The sequence below is a fragment of the Chionomys nivalis genome, chromosome 1, assembly GCF_950005125.1.
Source record: "Chionomys nivalis chromosome 1, mChiNiv1.1, whole genome shotgun sequence".
NCBI classification, from domain to species: domain Eukaryota; kingdom Metazoa; phylum Chordata; class Mammalia; order Rodentia; family Cricetidae; genus Chionomys; species Chionomys nivalis.
Window position 1 is genome coordinate 21,021,578 of NC_080086.1, and position 14,482 is coordinate 21,036,059.

Sequence of the window (14,482 nt, forward strand, 5' to 3'; positions counted from 1 at the left end):
AATTTGACATTGAGTGTATGTGTGTGTGTGTGTGTGTGTGTGTAGATGTATCTTGTAACAGAAATTTTATTATCCCTCCTTATCTTCATTTTTCATTACTATGGACAATTTGTCAAGATTTTTTTTTAGAAAAGAGTTCATTCAAGAGATTTATCAGAAGTACTCACTTTTTTAATTTCTCTAACTGAAAGCATGCCATTTATATTCTACTAAGATAAACAAATATTTAGCTTGCTACAGTTTGTGAATGATCCTTAAACTATAGAGAGGTGCATAAGATAGAAGTGCTAAGAAAATCAAAATGGGAAGACTTGTGGAACAGTGGAAAAAGACAAGATCATGTCTTAGTCCATTTGTGTTGCCACAATAGGAAACTGGAAAAGAGGAAAACCTCCTCTCTCACAGCTGTGGACAATGACACAGCATCAAAGTGCCACAAACTCTCCAGGGTCAGCTGGTGAATCATGGTAGAGTGGGAGGTTTCACGCTCACATAGCCCAGTTTACCTAGAGTGACTCCCATTATCACAGTATTACTCAATTAATAATCAACTAATGTGAAGGTGTCAAACAAAACAGCTCATTCTTTCTCATGCTCCTTTTTTGTGGGCCTCTGTATCAGAATCAAGAGCAAAGACTTTAATCAAGGCTCTACAGACCAAATGCAAGGTAGTTTGGGGTTGAGGTAAAAGATTAGGACTTTGCAGTTTGCTGCAGCTGTCTAAATGACCTCATGCACAGAGATCAGCAAATGCTACACAAGGCCTCCAGTGGTCCCTGATGGCCTGGGCTTCCTTCTATAGAATACTTCTCTTAGAATGGCACAACTGTGTCAATGTGCATTTACATTTACAGAATAAAGAAACTGGAAGTGAGATCTGTAAGAGTCACACTGGGTTTATAGTCCATGCTTTGTGCTACTAACTGCACTGGGAGGGACAGCCTTGACAGCTCAATGCAGACAGCTGGTATGGAAGGTAAAAGAATAGAGACAAGATTCACAACCGGGAGTCAGGATCTCACTCATGTTTCAGCTTCTTTTGGCAGATCCAATGGTTGTCTGCAGAGCAAGTGTCAGAAAACACTTTTGTCCCCGAGATGAGAGCACAGCTGTTTTCTTCTTCCTTGCCAGTGACTTGTAATCTGAAGAGCAAAAAGTAGCTGTTCCTAGTCTTTATAATTTTCTTACAATTGTCACATCGGTCACTTATTGTTCTTTGAACTTTTAAGAGTGCTGTAGATTACATTGTGTTTATGTATAATAAACACACAGAATGAAGGTAAACAAGGTAAACATTAAAGATACAGCTGACAGAAACCTCTAGAATATTCAGTTTCACCCTCTCTGGAAAAGAATTCTTCCGGCAAGAATCTTCACAGTGATGTACAAAAAGGAGAAGGTTTGAGAAAATGAGATGAAAACTATTTGTTCTACTGCTAACATATCCTGTGACCATGTGAAAAGCATCAGCTTTTTGTTGAGCTTCATTTTCCTTTATTATATAGGGTAAAACCAGTTGATGTTAAGGAAAGCCTCTGTGATGTACATGAATATATAACAATAGTTACATAAGTAGGTGCTCTTCAAATGTACTCATCATACAATGTGATCACAGTGGGTCTACAGAAAATTGGATGCAAAGAACAAAGGACATTAAATTCATGTGGAGCAGAATTGGATTCCTTCCCTTCTTATCCCAGAGCTGGCGGATGTTAGGTTTATCACACCACTAGTCCCACACTGAGCAATCCTGGGATCGCTGAGGATGGAAATAGGACCAGAAGTCAAGCACTAACACAGGCAGTTTCCGCGGTGATTACAAGGAAGTGGGGAGTTCAAGACCTGCCAGTCTCTAGCAGAGGATGTCACACATCAGGCAATAGGCAGGGCTCCCTCACAGTTGTGACTTTGCTTCTGTTTCTTCCCGGAGCCCCTTCTTGGGCCTGAGCAGTAAATGTGATGTCATCCTAGTGTCCAGCATGCTAATCAAACTATAAACTTCCCTCAACTGGGCTTCTGTAAATGTCTCTAAAATTTATTGTTTCATCCTGCAGCTTCTTTCTCCAGTTTTCAAGACCTCTTTCTTGATGCCAATCTGTTCAAATCAATGACTTTTCAAAAAGCCTTTGGTAGATTCCCAGTACTTACCCAGCCAGATTTCTGATGAAGGCTCTAACATCATATCTTTTATTTCCCACAATGATCTTAATTTGTAAAACTTTTCCCTTATTTCCTTACCTGAAAAACAGGGCTCAGGGAATTAAGATAAGCTAGAAGGGAGATGGGGTGATAAAGGGAGGGTCAGAGTTTGTGTAAAACTCATAGGACAATTTTGGGGGGAACCTCCCTTACCACTGTGTTGTGTACTCCAGGCTCACTGGCCCAGATGCTTCTGGGTGATTTTGCTATTTCCACCTCCAGTCATTCTGCTGTGATGTAGAGATAAAGCACTTCTATTGTAGTTTGATGGACTCAAAATTTACCTTGTCTCTTCTGTCTAATCAGAGCATCATTTTATCCAAAGAGTAAAATCACAAAACTGAGCTAAATCTTCTGCTTCAGATATACATTCTTATTTATTATTATTTTTACTATGACTCAAAATTGAGTGAGCATTTTATATCATAGCTCAATTAAGAAACACACACAAACCAAAGTTAACATACTCTCAGAAACACACAAAAAAGAAAATCAAACTTTTCTATGTATGAAATTATTTTAAACTGCAATGTCTACACTGATTCTGTCTAGAGATATTCATTTCATGACTCTATGGTGCAACTTTCTCACCATAACTCTAAAGTGCTGCTAAGGACTTCTGTGTAGGAGCTGAAGAGTGGTTTAGGGGTGAGGAGTGCTGACTGCTCTCACAGAGAACCCGGGTTCAATTTCCAGCACCCATTGGGCAACTCACAATTATCTGTGTCTCCAATTCCAGAGATTCTGATGCTTTGTTCTGACTTCTGTGGACTTTTGCATGTACATGGAACGCAGACATAAACTCAGGCACACACACATAAAATATTTTTAAAAAAATTATAGAAATTCTATGTCAGTGGGGATGTATAGAAAAATGAAAAGAAAAGTGAAATCTATGAATTTAAGATAAGCATTTAAACTATTTTATCTCTTACCCTAAGAACTTAATCTACTTGTCTTTTAATTTTAATTTTCTTCATTGTAAACAAACACATGCACACAAATATTATAAGGGTCGATGTCTACTTGTACATGAAAATTATCTTTTCAGACTAATTTAATGCTCTCAAGATTTACAAACTAAATTAAATTTATAAAAATCTAATTTTCAGGAAAATGGATGTGAATTGATTATCCAAATAAAATAATTTAATACTCACTGATCAAGATTTAAAGTAGATCCATTTATCCACTTCCAGATCTTCTCCATTGGTACATATCTTAGTCCAATAGAAAACTGATGCCCTTTTCTATTTGAGACGTCCTGAATCAGTCTCTATATTGAAAACATAGTAGAATGCTTAATCTAAAATCTGTTTATTCATGACTTACTTTCTTCTACCAACCTTGTAAAACACTTTTACTTCTAGCTACCCATCAGCATAAAGTTATCTCTACTTTATATATATATAGAGAGAGAGAGAACAATATACATATATGTAAATCTATATATGAAGAGAGAGAAACCTGCATGTGTGTGTGTGTTTTGAGACAGGGGATCTTTGTGTAGTTTTGGCTGTCCTATAATTAGGACTGTAGACCAGACTGGCATCAAATTCAGAGAGACCCACTTTCCTCTGCCTCCCAAGTATTGGAGTGAAAGGTGTACACCACCACGACCAGGTATATGTTTAATTGATTCCTTCTACTGTATTCAGCTATTAATTCATTAGTACAATCATTCTCTCCAATTTTGAACTTCCTAAAATTAGGTCTCCATTTTCTTGACATAGAAAATTGGTTAAAGTACAGAGATAACAACATAGCTTTAAAAAAGTATTACATTCTACTGTGCATTTTAACACTTTACCAGTTCTTTTTTATCTTGAATGAGCAGCAAAGTGTCATCTTTCACAGAGCAATCAGCTCGACCTTCATTCCAAGGTCTGGAATTTTGAGAAAAAAATAAGCATTTATTCCAGTGTAGATGCCAATCTCTTGGAAATTTTAGTATGGCTGATCTCCCTACAGTGAGAAAGAAGACATGTTTATTTCTGTCCGTTGCTGCTACACTACAATCAACTCACACAGCAGTTGTTTCATTTAGCACTTACTGGAACAAGGTTGATGCTGTCATATGTCAAGGAATCATAATTGGTGACAAAGGATTCACTCTATTTTTTGTTTCTAATAACTTCAGACAGAGAAAACTGTTTTACATGGTCATTAAAATAATCAAATATTCTACTTTTTAACTTGATATCTGTCTTCTAGGGGTCATGTGCACCTGCAACTTGAGGAGGCATGGCCAGGTGCCTAAGATCATAGATGTCAAGGTCACCCAGCTTCAATACAGTTCAGAGACCCAACATTTATGAACCATATGACTTCCTGTAGTAGGAGCGGTGGGCAGGCCTGCTTTTCGCCCCGCCCGGCTCCCAACCGCCTGGCTAGTTTATGCCTCAAAATAACAACACACAAACTATATTCATATAAACACTGTTTGGCCCATTTCTATTAATGTGTATAGCATCATGAGGTGGTAACTTACCAGGGAGATTCTAGCCTACGTCCATCTTGGGTAGGAGGTTCATCGTATCTGCCCTGGAGAGGAGAGGCATGGCATCTGCCTCACTTCCTCTTCCTCCCAGCATTCTGTTCTGTTTACTCCACCCACCTATGTTCTAACCTATCAGGCCAAGCAGTTTCTTTACTAATTAACCAATGAAAGCAACAGATTGATATATGACACTCCCACATCAACTTTCCACAAGTTCTTAACATTTTTGTGACTGTCTTCTCAGAGATAAATCCATTGTGATATAATGTCTTAAAGCAGACTGTTGTGAACTCTGACTGAGGGAACTAACATTTTCTATCAAAAAATTACCTCTTTTTCTCAGAAAATTCAAGCCACACAATTACCTGTTGGTTCAGCCATAATCTCTTGATCAGACACATTGCATTTTTCTTTTTTTTTTATTTTTTTATTATTTTTATTGAAAAAAAATTTTCCGCCTCCTTCCCGTCTCCCATTTCCCTCCCCCTCCTCCCGCCCCTCTCCCCCTCCCCCCACTCCTCTTCTCCTCCCTCTCCAGCCCCAAGAGCAGTCAGGGTTCTCTGCCCTGTGGAAAGTCCAAGGTCCTCCCCTCTCCATCCAGGTCTAGGAAGGTGAACATCCAAACTGTCTAGGCTCCCAAAAAGCCAGAACATGAAATAGGATCAAAACCCTGTGCCATTGTCCTTGGCCTCTCATCAGCTCTCATTGTCTGCCATATTCAGAGAGTCTGGTTTTATCCCATGCTTTTTCAGTCACAGTCCAGCTGGCCTTGGTGAGCTCCCAATAGATCAGCCCCACTGTCTCAGTGGGTGGGTGCAGCCCTCGCGGTCCTGACTTCCTTGTTCATGTTCCCCCTCCTTCTGCTCCTCATTAGGACCTTGGGAGCTCAGTCCGGTGCTCCAGTGTGGGTCTCTGTCTCTATCTCCATCCATCGCTAGATGAAGGGTCTATGGTGGTATGCAAGATATTCATCAGTATGGCTATAGGATAGGGTCATTTCAGGTTCCCTATCCTCAGCTGCCCAAGGAACTAACTGGGGACATTGCCCTGGGCACTTGGTAGCCACTCCAGGTTCAAGTCTCTTGCCAACCCTTAGGTGGCTCCCTTAACTAAGATATGTGCTTCCCTGCTCCCCTATCCAACCTTCCTTTATCCCCAATCATCCCGTTTCCCCAAGTTCCCCCCATCCTCTCCTTCACACTTTTCTCTCCCCATCTCCCCTTACCCCCATCCCACCCCACCCCCAAGATTCCAATTTTTTTGCCCGGCAATCTTGTCTACTTCCCATAGACGGGAGGATAACTATATGTTTTTCCTTGGGTTCACCCTCTTATTTAGCTACTTTAGGATCACAAATTATAGACTCAGTGGCCCCTATCCATGGCTAGAAACCAATTATGAGTGAGTACATTCCATGATCTTCTTTTTGGGTCTGGGTTACCTCACTCAGGATAGTATTTTCTATTTCCATCCATTTGCATGCAAAATTCAAGAAGTCATTGTTTTTTACCGCAGAGTAGTACTCTAATGTGTATATATTCCACACTTTCTTCATCCAGTCTTCCATTGAAGGACATCTAGGTTGCTTCCAGGTTCTGGCTATTACAAATAATGCTGCTATGAACATAGTTGAACAAATGCTTTTGTCATATGATAGGGCATCTCTTGGGTATTGCTGGGTCCAGGGGTAGGTTGATCCCAATTTTTCTGAGAAACCGCCACACTGATTTCCAAAGTGGTTGCACAAGTTTGCATTCCCACCAGCAATGGATGAGGGTACCCATTTCTCCACAACCTCTCCAGCAAAGGCTATCCTTGGTGTTTTTGATTTTAGCCATTCTGACAGGTGTAAGATGGTATCTCAAAGTTGTTTTGATTTGCATTTCTCTGATCACTAAGGAGGTTGAGCATGACCTTAAGTATCTTTTGGCCATTTGAACTTCTTCTGTTGAGAATTCTCTGTTCAGTTCAGTGCCCCATTTTAATTGGTTTAATTATCATTTTAATGCCTGGTTTCTTGAGTTCTTTATATATTTTGGAGATCAGACCTTTGCCTGTTGCGGGATTGGTGAAGATCTCGCAGTCAGTAGGCTGCCTTTTTGTCTTAGTGACAGTGTCCTTTGCTTTACAGAAGCTTCTCAGTTTCAGGAGGTCCCATTTATTCAATGTTGCCCTTAATGTCTGTGCTGCTGGGGTTATACATAGGAAGCGATCTCCTGTGCCCATTATATGGAAAATCAAAAAACCCAGGATAGCCAAAACAATCTTATACAATAAAGGAACTTCTGGAGGCATTACCATCCCTGACTTCAAACTCTATTACAGAGCTACAGTAATGAAAACAGCATGGTAATGGCATAAAAACAGAGAAGTCGATCAATGGAATCGTATAGAAGACCTGGATTTTAACCCACAAACCTATGAACACCTCATTTTCGATAAAGGAGCTAAAAGTGTACAATGGAAGAAAGAAAGCATCTGTGACTACTAGGAATTCAGAGTCATTCTGCTAAGAATGGCAGATTTGAGGTGAGATGGTTTCAGATAAAGATACTTACAAATGCCTCTATACCACAAAGCAGGGTGTAAGTGAAAAAAAAAACAACCAGAGATAAGTGTCATTTGTCCACATGAGTGTAAAACAAACTGACCACTTGCTAGTTACAGAGTATCTGCAACAACCACTGCACCTTATGTAGCAACCATCATACAGATACAAAAATACACCTTCTTGAGGCTACAATCCTGAAGAATTTACCTGTATTAATAATGTCTTTTGATCATCTGATAGCCAGAAAGATATTTTTACCACAGCATATATTAGAATTCATAATTACCTTGATCTTGTCATAATAATATATATGGAGAAAGAGAAGACAAACAGAAAATGTATGAAAAAGAATACAGTGTGGTATTACAAACAGACAATGTGACATTAAATCTAAATAATTCAAATAATGAATGATTATATATAATCCTGGGTTTCAGAATATGAAAATAGAGAAATTAATATTTAGTGTCTCAAGAAAAAATGAAGATACATTTTTAACTAGAAGCCTATTTTGATATCAAATCATTCCAGGTTAATAATAAGAGTTGGGATACGTAGAAAAAAAGAGGAAAAATATAAGTAATAGTACTTCTTAATGTAAAAACTAGTGTGATAAAGTAGCTATTTTCAGCAAGAAGGTAAAAATATGAGCCACAAAGTGATAATAGTGATATAAGATTATATTCTTCAGGCTAAAAATACAAAGGAATGGTGTCATGAGCAGACTGGCTCACCAGGAAGCTAGAACATCTCCTTCTCCACAGAGGTATTGCATTAGGCATTGACATACAGATTAGAGCACCTCTGTGAGAAGTCTGGAGTCTAGCTAAGATGCTGCAGTCCCAGACTATTTTAAAACCAAAGAGTGTCTGAGGAGAGGGAGCCTGAAATGGCCCTATCCTATAGCCATACTGATGAATATCTTGCATACCACCATAGAACCTTCATCTGGCAGTGGATGGAAATAGAGATAGAGACCCACATTGGAGCATCGGGCTGAGCTCCCAAGGTCCAAATGAGGAGCAGAAGGAGGGAGAACATGAGCAAGGAAGTCAGGACCGCGAGGGCTGCACCCACCCGCTGAGACGGTGGGGCTGATCTAATAGGAGCTCACCAAGGCCAGCTGGACTGTGACTGAAAAAGCATGCGATAAAACCGGACTCTCTGAACATGGCGGACAATGAGGGCTGCTGAGAAGCCAAGGACACTGGCATGGGGTTTTGATCCTACTGCTTGTACTGACTTTGTGGGAGACTATCCTGTTTGGATGCTCACCTTCCTAGACCTGGATGGAGGGGGGAGGTCCTTGGACTTCCCACAGGGCAGGGAACCCTGACTGCTCTTCGGACTGGAGAGGGAGGGGGAGAGGATGGGGGAAGGGGGAGGGAAACGGGAGGCGGGGAGGAGGCAGAAATTTTTAATGAAAAAATAAATAAATAAATATTTAAAAAATAAAGAAATAAAACCAAGGAGATATATTACAGAAAAGGGGGTAGGTAATTGATGCAGCTCTCTTATGCTTTATCCTGCAGAAGATCTGGGCAGAAACCTTCCACAGTGTAGGACCTAACAAAACCTAACTTAAGCTTTCTCAGAGGTCCTGATGAAAAGGCAGAAGGAACATAATTCTGTGTCCTGCCCAGGGTTGAACTTGGCAAGGACAGTCTGGACCTGGGGCCATACTTCAAATTGGTTAAAACTTCAGTTCCTGAATACTGAAACTTTTCTCTATAAAAGACTGGAGTTATTATCCCAAAGACCACAGTGTGCTTTGTCTGTCAGGCTCTTTAACTCTCCATGTTCCTTTTACTGTTTTGTTAGCTTCCTGTTGACTTTTAGTGCATAAGATATTTCTTAATGAGCTGGCTTGGAATAACATATAGCTTCTGCAAGACTTCCCAAGCTCACCTATTCTATATTCTTTATCTCTGATGCTTTAGACCTTCCTTCTCAGGACCTGTCACTGAAAAATGTCCTGCTGGTCAGAATCACCACAGAGAGGTTATTAATTTTCAATGAAACAAAACAATCGGCATTAATGGAGTATTTTGCTTGCCTTTGGAATACCTGAGAACTGTTTCTATCTTGCCATATGTGGATCACCAAAGGTCCTGCCCCCAGTTTGTAGCCCACAGATAATAGAGGAAAGCAGAATGTTTGTGGCACCATCCATGGGCAGACAGTACACAAAGAGAGATATGAAAACAGGTTTGAGAAACACAATATTAACCTGATGAAAATTTTCCTGAGATGAAGAGTCCATGCAAGAGGTGGCTGGTTGTAAATGAAGACTGCTGTTATGTTTCTGGCCATCCTGACCTGAATAATCACACAAAACTATATTAACTACAACACTGCTTGGCCAACAGCTAAGGCATATTTCTACCTAGCATTTATATCTTAAATTAACCCATTTCTATTAATCTATGTATCTCTACAAGGTTGTGACCTACTGGTAAGATTCTGGTGTCTTTTTGACATGCCATCTGCCTGACTCTACTCCTCTTTTTCTGTGTGTGTGTGTGTGTATGTGTATGTATACCTTTTGCATTTTCCTCCTGTCTATATTCTGCCCTGTCATGGGTCAAAGCAGCTTCTTTATTAAACAATAGTAATAAAACATGTTCACAACATACAGAGTGGAATCCCACACATCATCCGGTTTTTCAGATGCCCAATCACAAAACAAAACCAAATAACAAAATGTTATCCAATCAAAGTACAAGAATATTTCTTAAACTAAAGTAGCACAGATGTATAGCTATTTGGGACATAATTCTACTTTATTTTTAAAATGTGTATTTAGTATGTGTAAGTGTGAATATGAGCGCTCACATCTGTGTAAGTGTACATCTGTGGTGCATGGGTGTGCATGTGGAGGTAGAGTTTGATATCAAGTTTCTTATTTGATCATGCTCTACTTTAGTTACTGAGCAGGGTCTCTTAATGAACCCAGAGCCCATTGATTACATTAGTTTAGCTAACAAACTTGCTCCAAGGGTCCCCCACATCACCTCCCAAACACTGGGGTTGTGGGTGAGCCAATTATTTACACAGGTGCTAGGGATCTGAAGTCTGGTCATACTGCTTAGATAGCAGGTGATTGACCTACTGAAGTTAGTCTACAATTCCTAGACAAAGAATTTCTAAAACTTGTCATAAAGATGAACATGGACACCACTGAGAAACAACTGTAGGAGATCAATGCGTAGGTAAACTATACCAATGAAGATGTAGAAACCATAAATAGAACCAAACAGAAATCCTGGAATGAAAAATACAAGAACAAAACTAAAAATGTGTTCGTTTTAGGCAAGGATGGAGGAGGGGCTAGAGAGATAAAAGAGGTAACCAGTGGATTAAAAAAAATAAACAACAGAATGTATGAGAAAACCTTATGAAACACAATAATTTACAAACTAATTTAAAATTGATGTTCTTTAAAGTAATCTATCTGAGACCCAAAGTTACATTTTAAGTTTTAATTACTATGCCTAAGAAAGTCATAAAACAAAAGTATCTCTGATCTGCACAACCTTTGCCCAAGAACAGAGAGTTCCTGCAATTCTGGAGGCTATTGTTTGTGGGATATAATAAGTCACATATTTTTCATTCCGCTAAATAAGTTTGTCTGACCTATCTGCACTGGATGTGCTTGATCACTTAAGGGTGGGGGACTCACAGGATGGAGGTACATCAGGATGTATGTTTGCCCCTGATTGAACCTGATGGGGAATGCAATGAATTATGGGTTTTACTTTTTAAGTCACTACACAGTGTGATCTTGAACCATTTTTGTGAAAACCTGGGTATGGACCTGGCCAGAGCCTATCTAGCCATCCAGAATTTAATTAAAGCTTGCTGCAAATTTGATTTCACTGTTGTAGTAGTCTTATTCTCAATCAGTGAGATTAACAGTTTGAATTAACAGTATTCTTCATGTGTTCTCAGAATGCTGCTCCCAGAACACAAAGGTAATGAAACAAAAATCAGTGCAAGTCCTGGAATACCCTACAAGTTACTTGTCAGGAAAACCTGAGAGTTCCCCAAAACAACACTGGCTATTGCCATCGCTCTTGATTGTCCACTATTACTATATGGGTAAGACCCTATTGTTGAAGATACCACATGTTTTCAGAACATAAACAAATATGGGATTAACCAGGAAACTTCTAAGCTGCTGGTAAGCTTCCATAATTCTATAAGACTCTATGCAGACTGCTGAGTGAGAAGCCATCAATGTACAACATCAATCAGTCATGCAAAATGACCTCCAGTGCAATGCTGGTATGAAGGTTATGGGGGTAAACAACTGCTTTCCAATTAGATTTAACATCTATTCATATCTGATATTGTATACATGTTAAAAAACAATGGCTAGAAAAGTCATAGGCCCAAAAAAGGAGCCTACTACAGTTGGTTTGATAAATGGTCATTTTGTCAGATTACCGTCCAAATATCTATGTTTATCCCCTTAGATAATTGCTGTTCTCTACCTGAATCAGGGAAACTTCTTTTTTGCAGTGGGAAGTAGTCAGTTCTGGTTTACTTAAACTGCTCAAAGTTCTGGGAATAACTGTGAGTTCTCAGCCTTAAAGAAATATTAATTCCCTCCCAGAGAATTCATGGAAGAGGGTGTGAAAAGAATGTAAAATTGCCATAAAATTCTGTCTTCAGAACATGAAATGGTCATTGCATTCACAAACTCATAAAGTTGTGACAATCTATAAAATCAAGCCAATAAAAATTTCAGCATGAGCAAGCATGGTGGAACACACTTCTAATGCCAGCACTTAGTCAGCAAATACAGGAGGATCTCTGTGAGCCTGGTTTACACAATGACTTCCAGGACACCTGGGCTGTATAGTGTGGCCACTGGAGGATTGCTTCTATACCAGGGGGTGGCCCCATACCTATGCATATACAAGTAGCATTCACTGAACTCAATGGGTTTTTAAAAACATAAAGGAAAAGTCATATAGATGGGAGAGGGACGTGTTGAAGGTGAGTCTCAGCTGAGTTGTGAGGATATGATATAAGGAGTGGTTATGAACAAAATATATTGTGTACGTACATAAAATGTTCAAGTAAAAAACCCCACATCTGTCCCTATCCCACTGCCTGTCTGTCTGAAACATACACACAAACTCATTGGAACTGAAAAAGCAATTTAACATATCAGAATGTAAAATTAAAATGCAGGAATTTCTTACCATTCTGTACACAACTCATTCATTACAAATAACTAAAAAGGAAATTTTTTAAATCCATTTTCCAATATCATGAAGCAGACTGAAATATTTATGAATGTAGTCAGTTATAAATGTAAAGGACTTATACAGTGAAAAGAGTGAAGCACTGCTGAATGAAATTAAGCAGGCACTAAATAATCTTGAGTTAATGGGTTGGATGACAATATTGTTGAGATGACCATATTAAACAAAGTACTTACAGATACAAAGCAATCCTTATCAAAATCTTAATAGTAACTTCTCAGAAATAGAAAATTTTATACCAAAATCTAAATGGAATCTCAGTGAATTCAAAACATTATAAAATGGGCTGGAGAGATGGCTCAGAGGTTAAGAGCACTGATTGCTCTTAGAAGTCCTAAGTTCAACTCCCAGCAACCACATGGTAGCTCACAACCGTCTATAATGAGATCTGGTGCCCTCTTCTGGCCTGCAGGTGTACATGCAGGCAGAACACTGTTTACATAATTAATAAATCTTTTTTAAAAATTATAAAACAAAGTTAGAAGATATGTGTTTCTTGATTTGTGAACATCTTAGTAAAATGTTGTAATCAAAACAGTGTTCTACTGGCATAGATGCAAACAGACCAAAGGAAAATAATAACACAGGACAGAGAATATGAATAAATTGACAGTATATAGTCAAATTATCTTGACAAGTGTACCAACTGATAGAACTCAGGAAAAAGGAACCCTTCAATGAAAGATGCTTAGAAAATTGGAAATCAACATACAAATAGTAAAATTTGACTCATTATTAAACTATAATATTTAAAAATTAACTCAAAATTGATTAACTAGATGACACAAAAAAAAATTCAAAATACCAAAAAGAAAATATAGAGATAACGTTGTGACATTGTACTTGGTAATGCTTTGTGGATGTGGTATCAAAACATTGACAACAAAAGCAAAATAGGCAGATGAGGCCATATAAATTTAAAAATTTTTAATAGCAAAGATTATAGTTAAAAGGATAAAAGAACTGAGTGTGGTGGTTTAAATGAGAATGGACTTCATAGGGTCATATATTAATGTTTGGTCCCTAGTTGACTGAAGAATTTAGGAAGTATTTGGAGGTGTGACCTTGTGGGAGGAGGTATGTTACTGGGCATGGGTTTTGAGATTTCCAAGGCCCATGCTATTCCCAGTTAGTTCTTTCTCTGCATGCAATTTGCAGATCAGGATGTAAACTCTTAGCTACTGCTCCATCACCTTGCCTTTCGGCTGCCAGGTTTTCCACCATAATGGTTATGCACTCTAATTTTTATATAAATTGCTCTGGTCATGGTGTCTCTTCACAACAATAGAAGAGTAACTTATATGGAAATTGGTACCAGGAAGTAGGGTGGTACTCTGACAGACCTGACAGTGTGATGTTTTGGAACAATGTGAAAGACTTTGGGATTTTGGACTAGGAAAATGGTTGGATGCTAAAATCAGGGTTTAGTGGTCATGGTATAATGAGTTTGGAAGACAGTGGTGGTGAGAAAAATTGAACTATGGAGGACCAACTCAAGAGACTTCAAGAGGGAACAATACTAGCAACTGAGTTGGGGACCATTCTTGTGATACTTTGACAAATAATATTGAGGCATTTTTACCTGGTCCAAAGGAACTCTATCGGACTAAATTAAAGATTTTTGGACTAATTTCATTGGCAGAGATTTCAAGAGATCCTAACATTAATTCTGTTGTTTGATTATTAGTGATCACTGTTGTGCTGATCTACAATGAAAGAATGTAATATGGGCAAAAAGAAATACAAAATATAGAGTTTGAAGAGAGAAAGAGTAAAAGGAAATTTAATGTTGTATATTGGAGGAAGCCACTAGTTTCATTCCTGGCTACTCAGCCCTGAAATAACCACCTAGAAACTGTATTAATTAAATCACTGCTTGGCCCATTAGCTCTAGCTTCTTATTGGATAATTCTTATATATTAACTTAACCCATTTCTATTAATCTGTGTATCACCA

The 14,482-nt window shown here is 38.7% G+C and overlaps 1 protein-coding gene across 1 annotated transcript; it reads right to left on the reverse strand.

Moving 5' to 3' along the window:
* Positions 1-1,018: 1,018 nt before the first annotated feature.
* LOC130885713 (killer cell lectin-like receptor subfamily B member 1) lies at positions 1,019-13,750 on the reverse strand. Its single transcript, XM_057787415.1, has 5 exons — positions 13,720-13,750; positions 5,065-5,109; positions 4,010-4,164; positions 3,360-3,475; positions 1,019-1,142 (listed from the first exon to the last, which is right to left on the reverse strand). Exons 1-5 carry the CDS (start codon positions 13,748-13,750, stop codon positions 1,019-1,021), a joined length of 471 nt encoding a protein of 156 aa, XP_057643398.1.
* Between the last annotated feature and the right edge of the window lie 732 nt (positions 13,751-14,482).

What these genes read in the sequence shown, in the direction of transcription:
- LOC130885713 (XM_057787415.1), bottom strand. Translation starts at nt 13,750, where the DNA reads ATGGTGGAAAACCTGGCAGCCGAAAGGCAAG. An exon ending in GATTATGGCTGAACCAACAG is followed by an intron (nt 4,165 to 5,064) that starts GTAATTGTGTGG and finishes TTCTCACTGTAG; the next exon opens with GGAGATCAGCCATACTAAAA. An exon ending in TCTACTTTAAATCTTGATCA is followed by an intron (nt 1,143 to 3,359) that starts GTGAGTATTAAA and finishes TTTGCTCTTCAG; the next exon opens with ATTACAAGTCACTGGCAAGG.